At 38.7% G+C, this 26,313-nt stretch overlaps 1 protein-coding gene across 2 annotated transcripts; it reads right to left on the bottom strand.

The window, feature by feature from the left end:
• Window positions 1-1,533: 1,533 nt before the first annotated feature.
• Window positions 1,534-25,819, bottom strand: NGLY1 (N-glycanase 1). Of its 2 annotated transcripts, XM_086614369.1 has the most exons (12): window positions 25,685-25,819; window positions 24,029-24,143; window positions 21,571-21,810; window positions 18,157-18,316; window positions 15,125-15,347; window positions 14,263-14,384; window positions 13,700-13,845; window positions 13,407-13,517; window positions 7,525-7,689; window positions 6,030-6,218; window positions 2,436-2,613; window positions 1,534-1,904 (listed from the first exon to the last, which is right to left on the bottom strand). In XM_086614369.1, exons 1-12 carry the CDS (start codon window positions 25,810-25,812, stop codon window positions 1,729-1,731), a joined length of 1,953 nt encoding a protein of 650 aa, XP_086470495.1. In that variant the 5' UTR covers window positions 25,813-25,819; the 3' UTR covers window positions 1,534-1,728. The 2 variants fall into 2 exon arrangements, with proteins under 2 accessions (XP_086470495.1, XP_086470496.1); XM_086614370.1 differs by lacking the exons at window positions 1,534-1,904; window positions 2,436-2,613 and adding an exon at window positions 5,134-5,640.
• Between the last annotated feature and the right edge of the window lie 494 nt (window positions 25,820-26,313).

A 26,313-nucleotide genomic window follows, 5' to 3' on the forward strand; every position in this document is an offset into this window, starting at 1 on the left:
CAAGATATAATTTGTCTTAAAATGGCATCTTTTTCAGTCATCAAAATCATTAAGCGGAAACATTTTTGTTGTTTGATATCACTAAGTAATTTTTTTTTTCCTATTTTCTTCCAACATAGTATACAGATTAGCCTAATATATTTTTTTGCTGGATTCCCACTCAAAATCTCAGAACTAGCATTTAGCTGAAACTAATTACAGGAGGAGTTTTGAATGGAGACTGGCAAATTCACTCTTCCATACAGTTCCCATGTCACTATGTTGTTCTGTATTAAGGGAGTGAGTCTAATTCCCCTCAAACCATTAATTTACATTCTGAAGCAAAGCACATAATCTATCATACATCATTGTGTCACTCCTGAGCTGCCGTAACCTACTACTTTTTAAGATGTCTGTGGTATAATTTTGATGTCCATGCTTACTGTGCATATGCAGTTTCCTTATAAAATCTGAATAGCTTTACATTTGCTTAGATTTGTTGAAAAGTCAAACATTTATTTCGATGTAAATAATTTTTGACAATAATTTCAAATCAATACAGTGGTTGGAAGGGTCAGAAAAAAGAAACAAAAAGTTTTAAAAACACTGATCTTGAAAACATCACTTCTAATTTTCACTTATTTTAAAACTGAATATAGTTTGAACTTTGCATTATAGTCCTGTAATGGAGAATTTCTTGTACAATCCAGCCATAGCTCTCCTCAAATTCTCTGATAAAGACTATCTAATCTGAACATTCACTTTATTCACAGCACTGCTACATCAGACATCTCCTGGGTAGCAGTTTTTATTATACTCAATGCAAAGAAATTTAAACCCTGCATTAAGGGACAAAAAACTTGTATATTCTTTTACATCAAATTTGAGAAAAGCATTCAAAGTAACTCAAGACAATAGCTTAAAAAGTTATTTCAACCTACACACTTAATAAAACTTTTTAAAAGTGGGCTAATTTGAATTTATATAATTAAAAGGTATTTATAATGAATAATCTATTTTTTCATAGAAAAAAATCTGATGTTCTTATTTGGTTTTAAGTCTCAATTTCATATTACAGGCCATGACAATTTTAGGTACATAACAAACATTTCTTTCAAAATTAGTTTCTTTACCTAGCACACCATCTTATTTCCAAACATTTATCAGTATTAAATGTAAGTTTAATACTTGGATATATAACAAGATCATTTTAAGATTGTTTCAATATTTATCTCAATATTTATCTCAATTTCAACTCTTTTGGTTATTACATAAAATCATTTTTCTCTTAAAATGTCTAAGTCTGATTATTCCTTAAAATATTTTTAAAATCATCACAAGCACCTGTTGTAATAGGAAAACAGAATTCAAACTGTTTTTCCAAGGAGCAGATTATAAAAACCTTAGCAAGTCAACCCCAAAACTTCAAATTAAAATCAATTACAATTGCTCTGTGCTCTTATGATCACATTTTGCTTCCTAAAAACTCTTTCCTTTTCATGATAAAGTTTGAGAAAAGGGTATTTAATGGTTCCACCCCTTAATTTTTCTTTGTTTTTAAAGCGAAGAATTTTCATTGTCATGTTTACCTATTCAATACATGTGCAGTTTCAAGTTGGCTAAATGGAAGCACTGAAACAGGAAATAACTGCCAGCAGGACAAACAGGAACTGCCAACCAAATCTTCGTGTTGTATCCATGGTATAACATCTTCAAGGAATCCAAAGAACATCTCTTCAATTCAAGTTCTCAGAGGTCATGGAGTTTTATAATTATCTCCAAGCAATTTTCTCCACATCCTGTTAAGCTCTCTCTAAACAGCTGTGTGTGTTGCCATGCAGCTTCACCATCCCCTCCATTTAGAATTGCTTCCAACGTAACTTCTGTTGCACCAGAAAACTCTGAACAGGAGCAAAGATTTTTATCTATTGGAGGAAAAGATACACAAGTCAGTAAGCCATTGCTCCAGACACGATATAACGCTAGAATGCCTGCTAAAAAGAGTAACTCGTAATAAATGCTGAAGGATCTCAGTTGCAACTACTCAGATTCATCAATCAGTGGCAGGAAAAAAAAAAACAAACAGCTGCAAATTTTTACTTATTATTTGTTTAGTGCTCAGGTTCAGAGAATCTAGTCAAGACTGAAGCCACCAAACATGGAAGCATCTATCCTTCCTAGTAAAACACACAAGTATCTTGTATCCGCTCTGTAGATACACTGTGTTCCTGCTAAGCCGGCTCTGTTGCAGGTAGGGCTGTGTATATTAATAAAACTGGGTTTGTACCAGTTTTGATTAAAGGCACAGTATTTTCTTGACCTTGCTAAGAAATACCGAGTTGGAAAAGTCAAAATTAATTTGCATTTAATTTTTAGTATTTGCACAGCACTCTCTCCATATAAACTATTTATTTTCAGTTATACCTTTCCTGCATGATATAATTCATCACACTTACCTCCTATCAGAGGAATTTCTGCTGTTGGAGAGCTTAGTCTCCACTTTATTCTTCCACTCTGAAATGTCTGACTGCTTGTCCTAACCGAAATGTTATCTATTTTTAGACCAACTGACTTGCACTCAAACTTCCAGCTGATGGAAGCAGAGGACGATCCCTCTTTTCGGGCTAAATAAACCTAAATGGAAAGAAGACATAGTCAGCCTGTCAAAAACTGAGATGACCAAGACACATCTAATTAATTGTCTTAAGGACAGAAAACGTTAAGATAACACACTCTTTATAAAGCCTCTGAACCTTTAAAACTGTACATAGTACAATTTTGTATACAATCTCATTCTGAATCCTTAAGTCTTTTCCACAGTTAGGTGATTGTACATGTTCATAGTCCTTCACTAGGGAACAGTAATCTATTTCAACATGCTTGGCAAAGTTTAAGCCACAAAAGTAGCTAAGTTTATTATTTTTAAAAAGGCAGACTTCTGTTTTTTATATAAATACACAGGCCCACATAGTTTCACTTTGGTTGTTCAGTATTGCTGATGAAGAAAACTCTGTAATCAGTATTTTGGATTTTTCATAGGTGGCTTCTGGCTGCACACCACTTCTAGGACTTGACATGTCTTAGTTAAAGCAAATCATACATGCTAGCCATATATAAACCCTGCATTAACATTATTTGAAGTGTTAAGAGATTTGCACAATTTAATGTAGTCCTGATGCTGTTCACCTGGCTGAATAGTCAAGGTCATACGTTAACATCTATTGAAGTTACTATGAAGCCTCAAAAGAGTTTGTACTAAGTGTCCGATGATGCTTTCAAGTCTAGCATCTATTATTGGCAAACCAAGATAATCGACATTACAGATTAAGGAGTCAAAACTGCCATGATCCTTTCAGAATCCTTAGTTAAGAAAACTTATCAAAATTCTGTCGTGTCCAGGCTTTTGATTAATGTCATACTGCGTGGACTTAGATAGCTCTTTAGTTTTTAATCCAGAAAGAACAACCTTGAATAAAATGATAATAAAACACAGTAGTATGTTTTACTAAAGATCCCACCCTAATACAGAAAAGTCACTGACAGACTATAAACCAGAATCTTAGTGTAACCATGTACAAGGCATAAAAACATTAATTCTCCTGTTTCAGAAAGTTATAAAACCCCAAAGATGTCAGGAGTTACACTGAAGATTACCTAGAAAAATGTAACAATTTAACCTGCTTTCATGTGAATATAATCTTAATGTTGATGAAAGTGCTGATCTCCACACAATTTTTTTTCAAGTACCTCAGTAAGAGATTTCCCTTGATCAGATCCTACTGAATTGCCATATTTGAGTAAGAAAGCCAAAACACTCCATTAGTTACTACTCAGTTGAGGTGCACTAAACTTTTAGAGATAAAAAACTAAAACATTAGCCTGTGTTATCTTCCATTATAATATCCAAGAATGTAATCAGAAAAATAGAAGTTCAAGTTTCCTTTTGCGTCTTTTTGACTGTCCTCTAACTTTCACACCTGGCTACTCTTTTTCCAGTATTATCTAAAAAGAGTCTGAATTCAGGGGAAAAAAACAACCAACCAACCAACCAAACAAAAAAAACCCACAACTCATTCAAATTCTCCCACTGGAGCAATTCTTCTGGAAAAGAAGCTTTCAGAAATCCATGGATTTCAGACCTAGGAGTTCTTACATTCTGATTATCACCTACTGTAGCCTGCTTGTTTGACCCCTGGATGTCAAGTTACTTCTAGGTAATCTGACTACATTTGTGTTTTGGATCTGTTTTGAGTTTTTATGAAAGTCAAGTGACACTGAATAGCAAGAAAATACACAAATACACAGATACGATGGAGATGGCTACTAACAGATGGGCCAGGATGATCATCTAGCTGAATCAGTTTGATAACAACACTGCAAAGACAGAATATACAACCAATGGTTCTGTTACTACTGGGATAATACCTATAGTTACCTTTACTGCAGCTGTTAGATTTAAATTCCTTTCCATTCATCACACACTAAATGATAAAATATTTCTGTGAAGGCTTCTTTGGCTGGCAAGTTTCTTGGACAGCTGCTGAATCAAACTCTGAATCCATGCCTCTCAGATCTACTAGAGGCATTACAAAGAGAACATTCGAACTCTTGTCTTGGTTTTGACGGGGTCGGAGTTAGTTTTTCCTTTCAGCAGCTAGAAGAGCTCTGGGTTTTGGTTGCAGTCTGAGATTCGATATGAGAAGAATGCTGATAGCACACTGATTTTTATAGTTGGCACCGAGACATCAAGGACTTTTCAGCTTGCCGTGTTCTTGCCAGTGTGCAGGAGCACAACAGGCTGGGGGAAGGACAGATAGGACAAAAGGTCCACAACTTCCCTTATGATTTGAATTTAGACTTAGGATTGATGGCCAAATTAGCCAATGGAGTATTCCGTATCATGCAATGTCATGCTCAGTATACAGATGAGGACTGACCAGGAAGAAGGGCTCTCCTCCCTGTTTTATCTGATTAGTAGAGCTGAGCAGAACAACAGACATAACTGTTTCAGTACAAAGACAGTATATCTCTTGCAAAAGTGAGAATAACTCACCATTGGAGACTTGAAGATATAAGGTGCTATCAGATTTTTAGCAGATCCTAGGGAAGCAGAGAACAGTTGTCCCTCATTCTGAGCTTTTGTTACTCTCTACCCTGCTGTAACATCTTTTTGTATTATTCTCCAGTTTCTTCTCTTATTCACTTTTATGTAGAGTAACCTCTCCAAGTTATTCCCCCATTGCATTTTGGAAGTCAGTCATGTATAGACCCAGCACAGAAAAGCTCAGAAGACAGTCATACACTCATCCCATTTTTCATCAGTGGAAAGCAAACCATTGCCTGAGCTAGAAGAATGTTTGGCCAGAGACCTTTCGGACTACTCAAATGACACGGGAACAAAGTAATAACGGGCTCTAGTCCCTGACAAGAACACTCAGATCCACAGTTGGTAGCTGTCATGGGAAAAGCTGTTTGCTAGCAAATGACCCCTTCCCACCTTACAGGCATCAGTTCTCCTCTTCTTAGATTTAGAGCATATGACTCTTCCGCTGCTCAGTGTTCTGACAGATGGGAAGGAGTCTGGGCATCTCGATAACTGACAGGTTTTTGCCTCTTGCAGATGGAATTGTAATATTTAGGATGACAATTCCTTTCCTTTGGCTGTGTGTCAAAGAGGTATGATACACTATAAAGCTATTCTCCAAAACAAAACCAAAAAAAAAATCTTTTTTGGAGAGAGGAGTACTGCTTTTCAGTAAAACAGTATCGTGCATTTGCCCAAAATCATAAGGAGGAAGCCACTTTTAAAAATTTGGTGCTTTAGCAAGGACTTTACCTATCTGTAGAGAATTCTGTTATCTTTCTTTCTAATTTCTTAAATCATCTGGCAATCTTACCTGAAGCTTAACAGTAACATTTACTAACATCAGCTAAAGTTTATGGGCGCCAAGAGAGGTTTTGATGCCAAACATTGGCAAGGGTTTACTATTTTATTAGAGTTATCACACTTTAAGGGCAGATTCTACGCTTTTCATAATTGCTATCCTTACCATTTTCCAATCTGTTTCAACCTTTCTCCAAATAGACTCTGTTTTCCAAACACCTGTTTCCCAGCCAGTTATTTTTTCATTATTATTGGAAATACGGGTATAACTATCTTCTACTATATTGTAGATGAGGTGGAAGAGTTTAGATGTCTTCTCCTTTTCAGAGGGAATAAAAATTACTTCTTTTCTTTCCTGAAAAGGCAAAAATACAAGAATTTTCATTCCCTGATACATTTCAGTAAGACTATGTTACTTTTAAACAGTATGCCACGGTTTCCCAATTCAGTTTTGCCGCCAATTGAAAAAAAAAAAACAACAATTTTTAACAGAGGTCACGGACAAAAGCATTTCTGCAGAACTAAAGTTTTAAAACAGTTTCCTACAGTAGACCTGCACCTTTTCCAGAGGGAAGCAGTAATTTTATTCTTAAAATTTTCACATAATTACTTTTAGAAGTAAATTATTGACAAAATAACATAAAATTAGCAAATTTAAGCATGACATTAACATGTTAGGAATAGAAAACTTATATCTTGAGTATATTTCTTATACAATCAATCAGTAAATGGTTATTTTGAATAGCAAACAAAATTCTTTGACTATCAGATACAGGTGCCTGTATACGAAAGTTCACAAATCAACTTCAAAACACACCAGGTACAAACAGTATTAGTTTGTTTGTTCACATTTTTTTTAAAGATTTGCCATTGTTCTTCTGAGTTTCAGCAAAGCAGAAATTAAATCTTCTGAACTATAGAGAAGTGAAATAAACTCTTAGTTACTCAAACTTAAACAATCCTATGAAACTCATTAATTTCACCTAACTGGTTCTATTTAGGATTGTCAGTCATTCTATATGACACGATCACTACAAAATTGACATAACAAGTGATGGGCTAAGTCACACCTTGTCATGCTGGCTCAAGTTAAATATGGCTATGGTTCTGAGAAACTGCATCTTAGCATAAAATAATTAAAAATAAAATCTGCTTTTGGAAATAGTCAAAAACATCGATACAAAAATGAATCGAAATTATTATTTAAGAGATTGTTCCATTTACACAATCCTAATTTATCCTACATTGTTTTATTAACAAAAATAGTTGGTCAAAGCCTGCTTCTAGACTGTAAACAATAGTAACTAATAACATATAAATATTTTTTTAAATTCTCCTAATTACTTTCAACTGCTTTAAACATTCTAGTTCTGTCACACTAATTAAAAAGAGTATTTTTTTATTAACTAGTCAGAGCAAAACACACTTTAGATCAAGAATTCCCAAACATTTTTAGAATCAATGGATCACCATCAATCCTCAAAATATTCTTACGGACGTCTACTGAATTCACATCAAACTCGCACCTCATGTTTTTGCATTTCACTGTTTGAACTGAATCTGTAGGCTACCTACCATAAGTGCTACTTCTCTGCAGATCATAATCATAGAACCTCTAGTTAGCTACCTCTAAGGTGGTCACCAGTGCAAAAGTTAAATACCTCTGGACCAATTTCACCTCTGGCTACTCGCCAAGCCATTGAACCTGATGTCCTTCCGCCATATTCTCCAGGTTTAGGCGTTTTAGGAGAAATGAATTCAACAAGCTCCACAATCATTCTTTCCAAGAGCTCTCTTTTTCTATTTTCTGACAAAGATCGTTGTCTCTGAAAATACATTTAAGAAATAAAGTAAAAAATTCAGAAAAAAGGTATGTGTAACTCTGCTTTAGAGTGACTCCAACAGGGGAAAAAAAAGAATTGAACAAACAGACTAACATTTAAAGTCTAGACTGACTGTTAGAAACATAAATCTTACACCACATGTGCAAATATAAATCACTCATAACTTCATGGTTATTCGACACAGCGATGCTATTTCTGTGAACTTGCATGCACTAGATATGTGCATTTCTTTTAAAATAAGGCTTGTGCTATGTTTATAATGCATTTGCTTGGATGATAAAGCACACATGAATAGCTAGAAAATATGCTGTGGATCCCGTACCATAGCTGTTCTTGATATTATTTGGGGGAAAGAGAAAGCAAGCATAATTATTGGGTCAAACTTTTCTTCTCTAAGGTAGAATGATTTGGTTGGGAGCAGGCTTGGTTTTGTGATTAAGTCCAAACAAAAGATTCAGTTGGTTTCTGTAAGAGTTATTTCACAGTGACTGATTCTATCATAAAAACCACTATGACATTCACATTTTTGTAGATATCAGAAAACTGAGAAAAACATATTACCTACACTTTCAGGTAAATTATTGGAAAAGAGAAAGAATTACATAACACACTTACTTTGCTCACATGAATAAAACTATAGGTATTTCTTTTGGTATGCAAATTAAAAAAATTGAGAGGCTGGGATTTTGTCTCCGTGATTTTCACGTCAATTATACAGAGCTGCTGCTATATGAAGTCTTTTTCCTTAACTGTGGATGCACCCAGACAGGGTTGGAAAATTAAATTCAACCAAGTATGCAAATGATTACACATCATCTTTTTTTTCTACTTTGGTAATCATCCAAGGCATGCACACTCAGCCCACCAGGATCTGAAACTTCAGGCCAATAAGCATTCCAATTACCTCAAAAGCAGCCCTGACCCCAAAAAGTTTCGCTATTAGGGATCAGAAAAGAGGCATTTGAAGGGTTTTTGTTCCAGACAGCAATGTGGAACTAGGTAAAGGAAAGTAGATACAGAGAAATGATGAGAAACAGCTCTAGTTGAACAAATTCCAGCTGCCAAATACCAGCTCTAACACAGCAAGGGGGAAATACACCTTGTGTGTTGATGGATGACAAGCAGTGACTCCAGCAGTTCCTCGTGAAACATCAGGCCGTCCTGAATCTCACACTTGCCTAGGCACTTTGCGTAACCATATGCAGTACTACAGATCTCACTCCATCTCAGAGAAAGTCTGGTATGACCTACCCTAAGTTAACAATACCAATCTACAACTCTCCTCGAGTGACTTTGATGTAGGGAAATTGAGTGTCAAGGGTCATCACCACTGAAATTAGTGATGCCACTGAGAATTGGCTGCCTTTGCTCTGCAGCTGTTGTAACAGTACCTGGAAAAAATAATAACTGTTAAAGAATAGTGCTTCAACACAAAAAGGGTGTTTCAGAGACAGGCCTCTTCTATGTACGATACAAGAAATTATTAAGTTCCTTAACTGTAAAGCGCACAAGTATGCTAATTCTTGTCATCTCCCCACCCCGCAGTAGACCTGCATATAAATGCTAGCAGCCTGTAAGACATATATAATGCTCAGACTCTGCACAGAGACCAGCATCGCCTGCACTGGGAAAACGTGTAACCACATTTCCTACAAATGACATTGTCATCAATAGCATTCATGTACTGAAATGGATTCCACAAACTCCCATTATCAACTGTCATGGCCCAAACTTCCTGCTTTTGTTTTTCTTAAGGTATTACTCTCCACATACACGCTGAGGCCCCACCCTTCTTTGGCAGACAGAGGGAATAGGAAGGAAAAGAGGTTGTGAACTGCAGCTTTAAAATCAGTTCTGCATCATGTGTGAGTTATGTGGCCAATGCTTCTTGAAGGACTGTGTTTTGGCAGACAGATTCAAGTGGCCCCACTGCTGGGTAAGCAACAGATAATCTGAGGATAGAAATTGAATTTTAAGCAAGGAATACTGGTTCATCTCACATCAATCGCCATGAGATGGTCACAATTCAACATAAATCAGTAGTCTTCCTTTTAGGAGCTGACCTCACTGTAGCTATAATCATTCACAATCACTACCAAAAAGAAAAGAGGGCCTGGAACAAACAAATAATTGTTTCTCTGCCCCATCATCCAATTTCCAATGAAGGTAGTGAAAGTTCAGGGCCCTCTCCCCTTTCTATAAGGGTAACACACAATGGACTGGAATAGGACGGTGCCCACACAAAGTAGATGTAGAAACACTTAGCAGTCAGAGCGTGATATGGTACTGTAGAATAACATCAGATGGTTGGCAATCCACAGGTTACAGACCCATTTAGGAATGCCTTATCTAAATAAAACATACACAGTATTTCTGAGAAGTAAAATAGTGTACTGAATAGATTAAATAATCCTTGCCTCTTTTGCATTTAACAGTGGCAGCCACTTGACATCCTTTGAACTGTTACGTTGTCTCCGCTTGGCCACTAAACAGACACACATACAGAGAAATAATGGACAGACCTGTGGCTCTTTATGCAGGAAAGCACAATAACGGCCTCTTAGATTCCATTTTCACTAATATTGCAGTCTATGCAATAATGTATCCTGCATATCATGCTTCTCTTAAGTTGTAACTTAGGAGAATTAAGGTTGAAAGACACAGTGTTGGAGCTCTGCATCAAAAGATATCAAGACTACAATCCCTCCTAATGGGGAACCAGTTTCTAGGAGATCATGTGAAAAAGAAAAGTTAGTGAAGGCCTTTGCCTCCATCAGTTGTCTGCTGAATAGGTTGCAGTGAAGGAAACTGCATACTAGCCAAAATGGAGACTTGTGACTGAGCAGCATAATGGAAATGTGCTATAAAATGTCTTGATGGTTCTAGAGATGAGCTGCCTTACCCCTCTACTAACTGCAGAAGCTGCTGAATACGATGTGGAGATCCTCAGACAGCAATTTCATAATGGTCCCTTTATTCCCACTGCATTGTCACCTTAGTATGAACTTTAGGAAAGGTCCTTTGACTATGACAAATCTAAGAAAAACTGTTCTTTTAGCAATCTCATGGCAAACTGCCTCCAAGTCCCTGAAATCCAATTACAACTGTAACGGGCAAAAGAAAAAAAAAAAGGAGTAAGAGCAGTTACCTACAGGAATTAAGTTTATTATCAATTTAATAAATTTAGCTAATCAAACATATTCTGGACAGCTAGCAAGCAAAAGGGAAGTGCGTGTGGGAAGAGGGGAGTGTGAGTATCATTCAATCTGTAGAAAGGGAGAGTAAGTCGTTCCCCAGAATAAGATATCATCAAAAAGACTGACAAAGATGTTCTATTAGAATCACAAAACAGCTTTAATACTGGAAAGCAGTAGAGAGTGTGCAGCACAGAAAAGAAAGGGCTGGGATTTTCCACTTGTAGAGAAAGAAAAATAGGAGAAATACAAAAGTGTCTTTGAAGTGCATGTATAGCTTTCTTTCCTGTATTTAGTTTTTAACGAGATTCTCATTTAAAACACAACCAGAATGCCTGTTCTTTCTGTTTGAAAAGTGCTCATGTCAGTTCATGAGCTGCATGGTCCTATAAAGTAAGCGGGGGAAAAAAAGGAAACAAGCCAATAGATCAATGTGCAGCACCATCTCTTGGAGATGGCAATGCATGTTTACTGCAAGTTCTCTAGACTTCTTTAAGTGACATCATTGAGGTGACAAGGAGGTCAGGCAAGCCAGTCCATGAGTCAGCTGCCTATACTTTCCTGATTCCATCAATCTTGTCACAGTAGTGTTTCAACTTACTTGTGCCCTGTTTCTGAGGTTCTCTCTCCCTACAGACAAGTGGTGGAGGCGAAGAGTCTGGAGACTGGTTTCTATTACCAGTAGATCAGAATAAAGGTCCCTCAGATCAGTTTTGTAGCCAGCAGGGGTTCAATGCTCACAGAGGATACCATTAAATCCCTGCAACCCTGCACAAAGTGCATGCATTCCTCACCTTGAATTTCTGATTCTTTATCTCCTTTTATTTTGCTAATCTGTGGACACCTCAGTGCTCCATTCTGCTATGTGACTCAAATGTTTAATCAGTAATGAAAAATTAGAGGCCAAGGCTTGAAATCATGAGTCCAGTTCAATTCTTCACACTCTTGGTGTCTGGCTATAACCAGAACATGCCAGCAGGCCTCTGAAAAGGCATAATCTGTTTATTAAGTCATCAGCTGTACACTATCACAGGAATTAAGTTTTCTATGCGCAGGAACTAGTCATGAAAGTGGGGCAAAACTGAACCTCACAGGTGGTTCACAGTTTTGTGGTATTCTAGTATCAAATCAAGAAAAGTTCATCCTGTCCCGAATAGGGAGTGGAAAAAGCTTAGCAGAGAGGCCTCAAGTGCACTCGGGTTCTGTGACTATGACATGCAGATCCAAATAGCTCCATTAGGCATGAACAGTATATGCAGCTGGGTTTGACTGGGACAGTTAGTTTCTCTTTTTAGCAGCTAGATGAGCTCTGTGTTTTGGTTTTAATCTGGGATTCATTATAAGAAGAGTGTTGATAGCACGCTAATGTTTATAGTTAGCACTGAGACATCGAGGACTTTTCAGCTTGCTGTTTCTGCCAGCGTGCAGGAGCACAACAGTCTGGGGGGGAGCATGGCAGGGACAGAAGCTCCACAACTCCACTTATGATTTGAACTTAGACTTAGGATTTGAACTTAGACTTAGGATTGAGGGCTGAATTGGCCAATGAAGTATTCCATATCATGCAACGTCATGCTCAGTATATAGATGAGGGTTGACTGGAAAGAAGAGCTTTTGCTCTTCTGGGGCTCTCACCCTCAGAGTGCTATCTCTCTCTCATTCTCTTTTTGGGCCTCTCACTCGTCTGGGATTGCAGCATGGGGACTTAGCTGTTTCAGGATTGCTTGCCAGGATAGGCCAGGCATTGGTCACCAGATGGTCAGCCATTACACTGTGCATCACTTGTTTGTATGCATTATCATCATCATTACACATATACATATTCATATATTATTATTAAATTGTTATTATCTCAACCCATGAGTGTCCATCCCTTTTGCCCTTTAATTCTCTTCCTTATCCCCTGGGGGTGGGGGAGCATGAGCCAGCAGGGCCAGGCTAAATCACAACATGATGGTATCAAAACTTCTTGAAAGTCTTGGAAACAGTCTGTGAATCACTCCTCCTGCTTCCTCAAGCTTGTAAAAAGTCACAGGAAACAAGTTAAGCCTACATTTCTTGTAACTATAAATACTACTGTTTTCACGTTATAGCATTATTGATGTGGAAAATTCTCAGCCACTCTCAAGGAGTCCACGTAGCTACAAAGCAGTTGTGCGTCAACAGATGTTGGGGGTAAATCACAAGTCTACTCCAAAGCCATCAAGAAAACACATCCACACACACGGTATATATTTTATACATATATACACACACACACACTGCACTATGTAAGAGATTATATAGTAATCCTTCTACATACTATTCTTTATCTTATTTCACCTAAGTTCAGCACTGTAACTGTTTCTTATGTATTCAGTGTAAAATGAGGTCTGTATAGTTCAGCAGCATTTTACATTCCATAGAAATCTGATAAGAATGTCAATGCACTTTTGTTCAAGGACTTCGCATTCCAGAAAGACACTTACATTTCACTTAGAAACCCATTTAAGAAAAGCTACGTACCGTTTTATTTAGTGCATTAATTGTTTCACGTAGTGTAGCTTCACTGAGTGCTGTCCTTCTAGAGAGAACTTCTTCATGCTTACAGCTGTATCTCCAGGTGACATCAACAACCTCAAGCACAAGTGGAACAAGAAAATAAAGCCACCAAAAATTCCCATTTATCTTGCTTCGTTTAAATAGGCTAGCTAATCAAAGCATGTTTTCCTGTAATAACTCTAGAAATCACACTAAGATGGAATATGTAACACTTGCCTCAGGGCAAGTTTGTTTTTTCTTAACATCATTACTCCTACCTCATCTTTGGAGAATGCAATTATGTAGGAGAGCTTCTTTCCCCACCCAGTTTCATAGAGAAGAGGTTTATCACAGACATTTTCACAAGGATCACAGTGAAGCCATCTTTTCTGAGATGAAGAATACACTTCAGTCCACACATGATCTATATAACAAAGGCCAAGAATAAAAAAATAATTATAAGGATAGATCCTCTCTTCTAATATTGCAGAATACTGTAACTTTTCCTGATTTATTAAATGAAGGACAGGTGAAATAACATGTTTTCTGTTAATCTACATTCAGAAAAGTTACCAGTGCTTTCTCTTTCTACTTTAGGAACATGATCTCTTAGATTCAACTGAAGTTTGTATCATTCTCAAGTCAATCATCTAACCTTACTTGCCTATTGAGATGAAATATAGTTCTGCAAGATGGGAAATTGAACTTATATTGTCTTTGTCTGCCAAAATGCATAAATTTATATGCTGCCTGATGGCTAAATAACTTGAGAGACATAAAATATATAACCTCATTTTGCATAAGTTTGTATTGACATTACGATGTTCTAGAACACTGATACCTGTACAGTCCCAGACATATCTAGCTTCAAACCCTACAGCTCTGCAACACAGCGTAAAACAGTTGGCCCACTCGCCACAGCGTCCACATCTGGTTTCTAGAAGTTTTTCAGGGTTATTATACCTACAGGAGAAAAACGAAACAAATGCAGAATAACTGAAAATGCATTTCACCTTTCAAAGTCTTTACACCGTGACTGTCCTTGTGATGATCTGAACATGTTTCAGTGCCATTCAGTCCACAGAAGACAACAAATGATTGCTGTACCGCACAAGTGTGAGCAGAATGCTACTTTTACTTTGACTCACATGATTATCACGTTTATAGCAGCATTGAAATGAATCTGGGTGGGTTTTTTTTTCAGTTTTCAAAATTGTCTCAGACTTTATCTTAAAATATGATTTTTGTATGCTGGTCCTTTCAATAGTTAGCGATAATATCAAAAAATAGGATATTTGCTCTTTTGTTATAGACTCAGCAAAAGATGTTCATTACCCTCTGTGATTTCCCACAGAAGTAAAATTTTTCCTTTAAATAACAAAAACCTGCCTACATATTATGTCAATATTAACACATTTTATTTAGAAGTTGTACTTCATCAAATTAACAGTAAAAAAAAAAATCAGAAAAAATTCAGACAAGTATTCAGAACAAGGCCATGTAAAAGAAAGTAGTATTGTTTTTTTTAGAAGTCTCCAATCTTATAGAGCAGTTGCTGGTTCATCAACCATACTATTATGTTGCTTAAAATAGCTTCTCTAATCTTGCCACCAGCAACTCATCACTTGTTCACAAAATGCACAAATGCAAAGCTGTTTCCGGAAAGACAAGAAGAACGTCAGAGCAAATCTGTGTGTGCTCACCTTGGAAATCTATTACAGAACTGACACTGGTTGCAGTAATGATTTTCCACTTGACTGGCGTTCCACTTTAGATCATCATCAGTAGGCAACAGGTAGTTACTTTTAGGCTCTGTCTGCCCACCACACCTGCTGCAAGGAAGATTATTTACCCAATGAAAAAAGTCATTCTTAAACCAGTCCAAGAGCTCCAACAACAGGAAGTCCTCTTCATTCACATGTACACCTGTAAAATTTACACACAGTTAGGTCAAATGGAATACAATTTAGCTGAACTTTCCAGTATCCACATAAATCATCATCTCTGGGCCTTCACTACATTTTAGAAGTCTCATTATTAAAAAAGCTTCATATGTCACTTAAGCACACATAAAGAAAATCTAAATTCTCAATGTTACTGAAAATCCAGAATAAGAAACTTATCAACACCAATGGGATGTAGATAAGCAGACACTTCTTTATTGCGGCGCCGGGTGCACGGGGGATATCTCCTCCTAGCGTGCACACCTTGCACCGAAGTCAAACTTCTTATATAGAGCTAACATATGCAAATCCATTAGGAAATCATACATAAACATATAAATTCCCGAAAATCATTAGCATATTCTCCTCCCATTTCTGATTCTGTGCCATCAAGGTTAGAATCATCTAGAAATGAGTCTGGGGTGCAATATAGGTAGGTGGTCTGTGAGTCGGTGGTCGCGATCTCCCCCTGCCGGAATTACCTTTTGCTTAAGTTCACGGTTTCTGGCAGGTACCCATAGACTGTTATGAAACCGTTACGGTTGACTTTCTCCATCTTCATTAATCTAGACCTTGATAGCTACATGTATTCTTCTAGTTCTATGTAGGTATCATAAATCAGTTTACAAATCAACTTGTGCTTTGTACTACATGGTATCATAAATCAGTTTACAAATCAACTTGTGCTTTGTACTACATGTCCTTACTGGATGATTCTGACCGATCCCTTTGGTCCTGGTACAGGGCTATACAAGAGTTCCATAGCAGCAGTTTCATAGCAGCATGTGTTTACTATACGAGCACACTTTTCATTAAAAGATTTCTTATTATTCTATATTATTAAAATCAACTACTAACTGGTTTGTAATTAAAACTATTGATCAAACGTTAATTACCAAAAATTTTAAGTATCAGTAACATCAAGACTGAATAACATTAAACTGTATATCTAAAGAACAAAAACCTGTACTCCTAAACACTACAGCTAGAGTGAGAATAAGGAACTGCTCAGAAAAACAAGTTAGATATACAGTGAAGCCTAGTGAAGTTCCTCATGCTCCTCATACTCTTCCAAGGCTTAAGAGAGTTAATTCATTTTCTGCTCCCAAATATTGTTTTCTTATTCTTAGCTATTAAACTAGGAACAACAATTGCTTTGATTTCATAATCCCAAACAACCAGACAATCTAGACAACCAGCTGTAATATGAACAGACTTTCTACAAACACAGCTTAATTACTATAAAACAGGTACATATACCATGTGAACAAAGTCGAGTTTGTGTATAAATTCAGCAAGTACACATTTTTGTCAGTTTACACAAGCTGGACACAAGATGCCTTTATTTTTCTACTTTAGACAATCCCACCACACTAGACCACCAGACTCTTCTGGCCCATTTTCCTGTGTTCACAACAGGTGTTGGAATCTACTCACACACTGTCACTAGCCCGCCACCCCGAAATAATCCCCCCTTTACCTAATTAACATACCTAAAAATCCAGTCTTCCAAAAGAGATCTATCCCTTCTAACTCCTTACAGTCTTTAAATGTATATTCTGCTCCAATGCCGAGAGAGATACTCTTCCTTCTCAGATTCATGAAAATTCAAGTCCTCCCATTAACCCCATCATCTAGGCCACACTGCAATCATAGCTACTAATACTTGGTTATTTCACATACTTACAGCATACTTGTAGTCACAATGCAGACAGGTCTGACTAATCATAGAATTGTTTAGGTTGGAAGAAACCTTGATGATAATCGAGTCCAACTGTTCACCTGACACTGCCAAGTCCATCAATAAACCATGTCCCTAAGCATCACATCTACACATCTTTTAAATTCCTCCAGGCATGGTGACTCAACCGCTTCCCTGGGCAGCCTGTTGCAATGCTTGACAATTCTTTTCACGAAGAAATTTCTCCTAATATCCAATTTAAACCTCCTCTGGCACAACTTGAGGCCATTTCCTCTCATCCTATCACTTGTTACTTGAGAGAAGAGACAGATACCCACCTTGCTACAACCTCCTTTAAGGTAGTTGTAGAGAGCAATAAGTTCTCCCCTGACTCTCCTTTCCCCCCCCCCCAGACTAAACAACCCCATAATGAAGATACTTTATAAAAAAGCTGTTTAAAGGAAGTTGAAGGAAGCTGCACCAAATTTGTGCACTACCTCTGTTTTCAGGATGGTGAAGAAAGACTAGGTAAGATGTACATTTTACTTCTTTAAGCTCAATTCACATCTTCCTCTGAAGCTGAAGTAGTTTTTGGTACAAAAGACTCTGTGGGAGCCCTAAATAAGCACACATTGCCAAGATCATAAAGTGCATGAGAAAAGATCATCTGTTAATCAAAGAAGAAAATCTGACTTTAATTGTGGTAAAACTTCCATTTTTACTTATTATGAACAATGACTACTCGAACAAGAAGCTCCCCTCCTCTTGTTGCAGCTATTTCACTCTAGGTGCAAGGAATATAACAGTACATGCTCAGCCCATTTGTTTCCCTAGCATTGTTTACCACTAAACCAGAAATTAAGAGTTCAAAATTTCTATCTGAAAGCAGTAAAGGATGGATGACGAAAATGAAATTAAAAAAATAACAGAAGTAAGGAGCGTAGAAAATTTAAAAATTAGTAAGAAGGTAATTCTAATTTAGAGACAGCATTTGGAACCTGCAGATATATTACCAAATCCACAGACCTAAAGCACAGTAGATAAATTCCTTCAAACAGCTAGATGATGTACATTTCTGGTTTCATATAACATTGTAACTTGGCAGCATTACCTTTGTCCAGTCTTGTAGCTTGTGCTAGCTTTTTCTTGGCCTTCCCTTTCAGTTGTTGGAGGGGAATTGAAGCTAGTGCTTTCTGCTGAATAGAAGGATTCTCATACATCAGTACGAGGTGCTCAAATTTTGTTTGAAGTGTTTTCAAGATGTTTGCAGCCTGCAAAAGGATTTTGAGCATTCTGAATGGTGTTCTGAGTGAAAAGCATACTGATTCAGGGAGAACAGAAAAGACATTTCTGACAGGAAAGTTTTTGACTTCCCCCCTTCTCGCTCCAGCTCTTCTGGACACCTTTTACCTGAAATCCACAAAAGAACCTGTAGGTCATTCCATTTCCTGGGCACTGCTGCACCGGTTCTCTGAACTCTATTATTGATGAATGCTGCTTTTCTATTTTTTATTCATGAATGCTGCTGGTCTATTTCTACTTCTTTCTCTCACAGATCAGCTCTGATACAGATTTGAATAGATTGACCTGTGACCATATACAGAACAATGTATTTTACTAGAAATCAACTATAAGAACTAGGCTTCTTTAGTCAGTTATCATGTCACTACACGAGTGGCAACTACATTTAAGGTACACCCGTATCTACTAAAGTAAGCAGCTAAGTTAATAACAGTGGAGTTAATAGCTGAGCAAACTATTCACTCCCATTTAAAGGGGAACAATACAGAAAGCGAAATGAGATTTTAAAATTACGAGTCTGGTATATTTTTGGGGGAAGCCTGCAGTACTGCTAAATTACCTTTTCTCTATTGCTAGATCATGCTTCATTCTTCAGCCTCGTTAACTACCATCTTTGTTTCATCAAAAATCCCATGCTTTCCTGAGATGCCAGCAGCAAATACAACATAATACACAGGTGTGAGAACCCTTTGGAAGATAACTTCTGTCAAAAGAGTATTTAAATTATGAGTGATTATTTTGATGCTGGACAGTACTAAAGGACCAGTCCCTACTTTTCATAACTGCTGAAACAGAACAGAACTGGTTTCACTCTTCCTGGAGCTCATCAGCTGTAGGTAACTGGTTTAACATCATAAACCAAACTATTCACCTTAACAGAAATTGAAAGAACAGAAATAAGGGAAGTTAGGGACTGCCAATGGCTTAGAGATCTTAATGTTCTGTCAGCTTCCTGAAAGAGTGTTCAGAGAGATTGCTCAGTGCAGCAGAAAATCTCCCAGATTCTTTGACATTCAGATTTTCACATCGGCAAACACCACCAGTATTACAGTAGTGCTTAACTGGTTTCATGGAATCCACTGTATACCAACAAAGTCTTATGCAAATATCTAGATGTGTGGTGAGTCTCACTGCAAATCTAAAGTTCGGATATCTCTTTCCTTCTGTAATTACTATGTCATCCAGGAAGGGATCAGAATCCATCCACCAGAACCATAACTGGCCAGAGCTTTCCTTTTTCCAAGTCTCAAGAACACCTTACAATAAGAAACACAGAAGAGTCACAGATGAGGCAAAATAATGATGGGTTAGGTCCCTAAAACAGTGCCACTTAGGAATATTCCTGTGCTATCTCAAGCAGTCCATTTTTCCCTGTGCTTACTAGGACACCCATGAATCACAGGTGTAACGCGTAGGCAAGAAATAAAAATGCTTGCACTACAAAAGACACTAAATCTCTCTGCCATCTGACAGCAGCACATACAACAATAAAACCACACCTCTGCAGCATACTCACTGAAAAACAAAGCACTTACTGCAGTACAAGCAAAATGGCCAAGTCATAGCCAGAAGGTATTTTATGGACTTCCTTCCAATCAACCCAGACTTTACAGACCTGTAATTCCCTGAAAAGATCAGCTGAAATACAGCATTCTAATAGAATGCCAACATTGCATTAGCAAGGTCTCTAAATTGTAAGTTTGGTCCCACCACCCATGTTGAATCTCACGAAGCATGAAAAAACAATAGTTGCAGAGAAATGGATCCACAACTCTGATAGGCAGCATAAGACAGGGCAGAATAACTGCAAACAAAACAAGAAGGATTAACCTCAGAATACATCAAGTGTCAACTTGAAATCTGCAACGTTTTTCTCATTGCAAGATCAACACAACTTTTAAAGCTTTCAGTACTGACGCAAGTCACTCTAGAGGTATCATAATCACTTCCAATCACCATTGCAGAAGTGGCTGAAATAGTAAAACCCAAGTAGTAAACAAAAAAAAAAAACCACCCACAAACCCAGTCAGTACATTTTAAAGGCAACTACTGGCATGCTAAGATAACTAGATTAAATGGCTCAACATTCAAGTGCCTACAACAGTTCCTTTCCCAAAGGACAATATGGGTGATAAGTCAAGAGTATTGCCTCTTCCCAGAAGTCATCACTTCAATCTATGCTTTGACATTTCTCTTCCACTGATCTTGGGAAGGTGTTGGGAAGAAATAGTAAGTCACAGTTCAGCATCCAGCAATATACTGATAATATAATAATATCATAATTCATATCTTAAATATCACACTAATATCATCATAATTCAAAAGAGACAAATTCTGTTTAAGGATGTACAAGAAGCAAGCTTTTGGAAGTATTCATCTTACACCAACTTTAAGCCTGAAGTGACACTGGTTGTAGGGGGAAAAACTCTGTAGAAAGCTAAACCAAAGAATCCTTCAAACTTTTCAACAAAAGGCATAACACCTCATACAACTTTGAAAAATGAAGTTAAGAGTCTTTTCTCATCAGGCCAGGTAGCATCAGACGAAAGGTCTCTGCCTCTCTGTCTTGACAAGAAACTTGATCTCAACCTCTTGGACAAGGGAAACACAACCTAAATAACTATAAATTTGTCCTTTCCTGGCTAAGTTCCTGTCTCTCACAACAGTCATGTGAAAGAAGAAAGCCCTCAAAGGCTACAAACAGAGGCCATAATGCATGGACTAAGATGTCAGAAATTATAAACATTATGGTTGTGTTCCTGTTCTTTTGCTGGCTCTCGAATACCAAATACAGTATACAGCCTTAGTCTTAGCTTTCCCCTTCACTCTGTTCCCCCACCTTGTTGTTGCTTTGCAACACAAATCAGCTTTTTTTTTCCATGATGCCCTGATCAATAAAACATTTATGGACATCTTCAACAAAATCTCTTGCTAATATTCTATTTATGGCATGTTTCATGTTGAAGTTGCATGGAGACCGAAGAAAACACTCAAAAGTTTCAGAAGCCATTGGAAAAATAAAAAATCCCTCTAGTCCAACCTCCTGCTCAAAGTAGGGTTAGCTATGAGGTCTGACCAAGTTGCTCTGGGCTTTATCCAGTCAGGTCTTGAAAACACCCACATGTGGAGACTACACAGCCTCTCTAAGCAACCAACAGTTAACTCTTCTTCAATCTTTATATTCAAGATCAGTGCACCTACAAAGTTTTCAGGTTATAATTACCGTTTCAAGAGACTGCACAAGTGATGTTTCTGGTTGCTGACTGGCAGAGGCAAGAACAGAGTCAGGTCTTGAAGGCTGATGTGCAACCATCTGACTGTTGGCCACAGTTTCTGAGGATCCTGATCTGTGGGTTTGATTTGACTCATTCAGTCTGCTACTCCTCTCTCCAGCAATTAAGTCTCTGATTTTACGTAGCTGCTCAATCGAAGCTTCCTTAGGGAAAACCAGGTGAGTTTCTCCCTGAAATTTAGACAAATTAATTCAGCAGTTAACACAGGTCTAAGCTGATCAGCTGTTTATATCTACTGTTAACAGCTATATCATTTACTGATATCATTATTATATTTAATATCATTATTATATCATTTACATTATAAGTTAACATGCTAAGGCTCGGCTGGATTCAGCCTTCAGATTAGGTTCCTTAGAGCAGAAGCTTGTAGGTCCCTCATAGCAGAAGCTATTAGATCAAGAACCTACAGTCAGTCTAGAGTACAAGGGCTCATAATAACATGCTTTTGTTAGTAACTTGTTTTGCAGAGCCACACATGGACAACGCAATTACGGTTTGGCAGAGAAAGCAGCAATGACAGCATGAACAACAAACGCCCAGTTCTCACAGTACAGCAGGAAAACACTAGGCAACACAGGAGGAGAGCAAACGTTGGGGGAAGCAGCCCCTAGAATGCTTATCTGTTGGGAATTCTCTTCTGTACCAATACCTTTTAGGTTTTATCAGTTTTCAGATAGGAAACATCGTTGTTATTGAGACCTGTGCACAGCTTGATTTCTGGGTTCCTATTCTGATTGTAACATGATTACTGGTAGCATAACAAAAGATTAATAATTATGACAGAAGCAAATATCAGTGTATTTTACATGACGAAAGAGGTTACAAAAAACATGAATATCCTGAAGTATTCATACTTTAAGAATTTCAGTTTCTACCACTGCAGCACTTCTATTTATTAAACCGAGTAATTCGTTTATCCACAGTTACCTTAGCTTGCCTACCATTGCAGAGGCAGTGCTTCACTTTAACACTTATAATCACCACAAAACTAAATGGAATTTATCAATCCAGCAGAAGAGTCCTCATTTTTTACTTGAAAAAGTTGGTTTACCAGGCAGAGACAAAAGAAGGAACAAGTTGAAGAGAAGTTTGTGAGCTCCAGCCTCAAGTGACACAATAACCATAAGACTGAGCCAACATGTTTTTAAAGATCTGACAGAAGTAGGAGTAGCAGTTTATAACATGTTTAAAATTACTTATTATTGCTTGAATGCTTCCCTAGCTATACTGACTACTTCTTGGCTAAAACACATCATTAAAAGTCATCTCCTGAGAACCAGCATGAAAAGAAGTCTGCAGACCATTTCTCCCTCTGCGGTCACCATTTCTTTTAGCACTTTTTTTTTTTTTAAATTGGGACAATTACACTAACTAACTTTACCAGAAGAGAATGCAGAGGTCTCATGACAGCTGGACCTAAATAACATAATGTATATGCCTATAGAGAAGCACGGCATCAAACAGACAAAGCAAAGCAAAGCTAGAGCAAGAGCTCTGCACCAGTAAACAAGGGTCGGGTTTTCACCTCAGCTCTCCTGTAATTACAATGGCTCCTTTTAGCTCAGCAAGCTTTGGCAGCTTAAGTTCTACCACGACAGGGACCATTTCAGGACACAAAGCAATCTTTGAAATACATCTTTTTGATCACAGCAGAATCAAGATTCACTCAGGAGTATTTTAGGATACAGTTTCACAACCGTTTCAAATGGGTAAATACGTCCCATCCTCTGAGTACTTCAGTAGTCTGTTACCCTCCACCGCTGTCACGAAAACAATAGTACTTGTGCAGCTGCACCATGAATTGCCTGAAAAATATTTCTTTTTTTGTTTGTTTGTTTTGGCAGATTAATTTTTAATCAGATCAGCTTCCCTTATCTAACTCACTATGGGGTCACACAAGCTCTACTGATGGTAGGAACACGCAGCAGAAAAGCAGGACTTAGGTTTTTTTCCACCTCATCCAAATGACAGTTTCAAGGTCTAGATCTACAACATGGAAACTACTGTCTGACAGTGAGGTCTGTCCACCTAACAGTGAGCTGCTACTAAGAGAAGGGGTTTTTGCCCCGTTTCCCACCATTTCCTTTGTACCAGCACGGATACGTATTTGACCATTAAGCAAATTAATAGTGCACCTGAACAGCAGAAAACCAATCCTATCACAGATCAGCTTAGCTCTAGCTCCACCAGATTTCTGAAGTAGCCTCACCTACATTTTCTGTTGGCTAACTGCAGATGTTTGCAAACAAGGATTGAAAGACAATTAAGAAGACAGAAATTGGCTTAAAATCTAGTGCCTTGCAACTGGGAAAGAGGGAAAACATCCAATTTTAAATTTTAGTGTGTAAACTGATGAAGACATCAAAGTGACTAAATTATACTCACCTCCTGAAACCCCATCTCAAATAAACATTCAACTGCTCCTCTCACAGGCAACAGCCTCGTGGAGAACGCTGGATTTCCAATCCGAATTAATCTGTATTTTTCTTCATAAGGATTCCTGAAGAAATTGAAAATTTTACTTACATTTGCAAATTAAGTAAACACTTAAAAGCCAGGTAACTGTACTAAGCTGCATTAGTCATTGTAAGAAATTTTTTTAAAAGCTTAGTTTCATTCATAGCATGTAAGCAGAATATGAAACCTATCTAAAACTTTGACTTAATTCATGTCCTTCTGCATTTAATTTTTAAACTAGATTTTAGTTTGCAACTTAAGTTCATAAATACGTGCTCCCTAGTCCTAGCCAGCAGGGCTTAGTCTGCAGTGACACTTAAAGACAACTTTACATCCCCTTCCACCTGGCAGCATTCTAATTGAATTCCTCAGCTGGATGGTTTTAGGTCCACTAAGGAAGCTATGCTAAACTTCCTGGTACACAGGTTAAATCACTGTGGTCTCATTGCTTCTTGAAGGGCTGCCTCTCAGTTCCTCTTTTAACTCTCCTAAACCTTCTTCTCTCACCTCTTTCTTTAAAAGGAGTCAACCCAGGAGTCACTGTTCTCTGTCACACAGCGGTTTTCGCAAGTGGTTAACAAACCAGATACAGACAGGGAGAGGCAGCTCGTACATCTTGAGTTGCATGAAGACAACATCAAGGCTAGTCGTACACACTGGTGTGTATATACCCTACAGAGCCACCTTGCAAAAATTCAACTATCATTAACTCTCGATACCAATCTTACTGAGTCAGAAAAGAAAGGCAACAGAAAAATCTAGTTACTGTTCTAGCATTACTTATTATGCAACCACTAATTTTTAGATGCTTAAATGCTTGCAGACCCAGAGCCAATGCAGGCTTTTATGTTTAACACACACAAAAAAAGCCCTCAAAACAAATCAGCAAACAATAAACAAAAATCCAAGCCATTACACACTTACGTGAAAAGTAATCTCATTTTTAAATAACGACAAAAAGAAGCGAGATGGTTTTGAACTTTGGTATTACATAACAGAATTGAAGCATGCGGCTCATCTTTGAGACGGCCTGTCTGTAAGCCCAGAAATGAAGTGCTGCGTGTGAGTATTCGATGATAATAAATCACTTCGAAAGCCGCATTAGTAACCCAACGGGAATTAGGAACTTCGCACGCGGACCCCGTTTTCTTGCAGACGCGCCGGTCACAGCGCGGGACTTGCCGCCACGCCGCCGCCCGCGGTGCCCGCAGACCCCTTCGGCGCCCACGCACAGTCCAGACCGGCGAGCCGCGGCCGGGAACCAGGCGCCGGCTGCACGGTGGGGCAGCCGAGCCCCTCGGACCCCGGCCCCGCCGCCCGCGGAGAGCGAGGGGCGTTTACGGACCTCCGGGGCCGCTTTCGGGACACGAAGGCTTTAAAGTCCCCCCAGCTGCTCCCCGCGAGAGGGGCGGGCGAAGGGCGGACGCCGCAGGGCTGAAGCGGCCGGGACGCGCGGAGGCGGGCAGCGGCCGGAACGGCCCGTCGCCCTGCGGCAACGCCCGGCCGCTGGGCCGCGAACCGCGCCCGGACCGGCCGCCACGGGGCGGTGACCCCAGGGGGCGCCTCCCACCGTGCCTCGCTCACCGGAGAATGTTGTCCGCGTAGGTGAGGAGCAGCCGCGAGGCCTCCAGGAAGATCTCCCGCCCGTTCTGGCAAAGCTCGCTCACGGCGGGGGAGCCCGGCGAGGAAGAGAGACCCACGGCGGCCGCCATCGCAGCGCCTGGGCGCGCGCCCGCCGGGCAGCGAAGCGCCGCCAGCACCCACCGCTGCGCCAGGAGCGCGCCGCAGCGCGCATGCGCAGTCGAAGCGGTGAGGTCACTGCCCTCACACCCCGCAGTCGGCGGGGAGCGGGGGCCTTAAAGGGCCAGAGCGGGGAACCGCTCTCCTCCGGCCGGCTGTGTTAACGATATCGCTATCCATGTGATGTAATGCATGTAATACGTAATGCGTGTAAGTGTAGCATTTGTAAAGAATGCTTTGGAAGTGCTCGTAGCAAAGAGGTGGGAAAAAATCAGAAATCCAAGTCCCAGCTTCCAACAAATGACTAAGACCTTAAATGTCCAAAGAACGTTAATTCTAAAGGGAAAGTAAATACAGACTATTCATTACAAAACAAGAAAAAAATGTACATAAGTGTTTATTTTTTATTAAATATTGCATTTCCCTCCTTTTTGACATCTGGTGGTTTTATTTTTGTTTTGGTTTGGATTTTT

The sequence above is a fragment of the Tauraco erythrolophus genome, chromosome 7 (genome assembly GCF_009769465.1).
Source record: "Tauraco erythrolophus isolate bTauEry1 chromosome 7, bTauEry1.pri, whole genome shotgun sequence".
Taxonomy (NCBI): Eukaryota; Metazoa; Chordata; class Aves; order Musophagiformes; family Musophagidae; genus Tauraco; species Tauraco erythrolophus.

What these genes read in the sequence shown, in the direction of transcription:
- NGLY1 (XM_086614369.1), bottom strand. Translation starts at nt 25,812, where the DNA reads ATGGCGGCCGCCGTGGGTCTCTCTTCCTCGCCGGGCTCCCCCGCCGTG. An exon ending in TTGAGATGGGGTTTCAGGAG is followed by an intron (nt 21,811 to 24,028) that starts GTGAGTATAATT and finishes TCTAAATTTCAG; the next exon opens with GGAGAAACTCACCTGGTTTT. An exon ending in TTGAAACAGATTGGAAAATG is followed by an intron (nt 2,614 to 6,029) that starts GTAAGGATAGCA and finishes CTTTCCATTTAG; the next exon opens with GTTTATTTAGCCCGAAAAGA.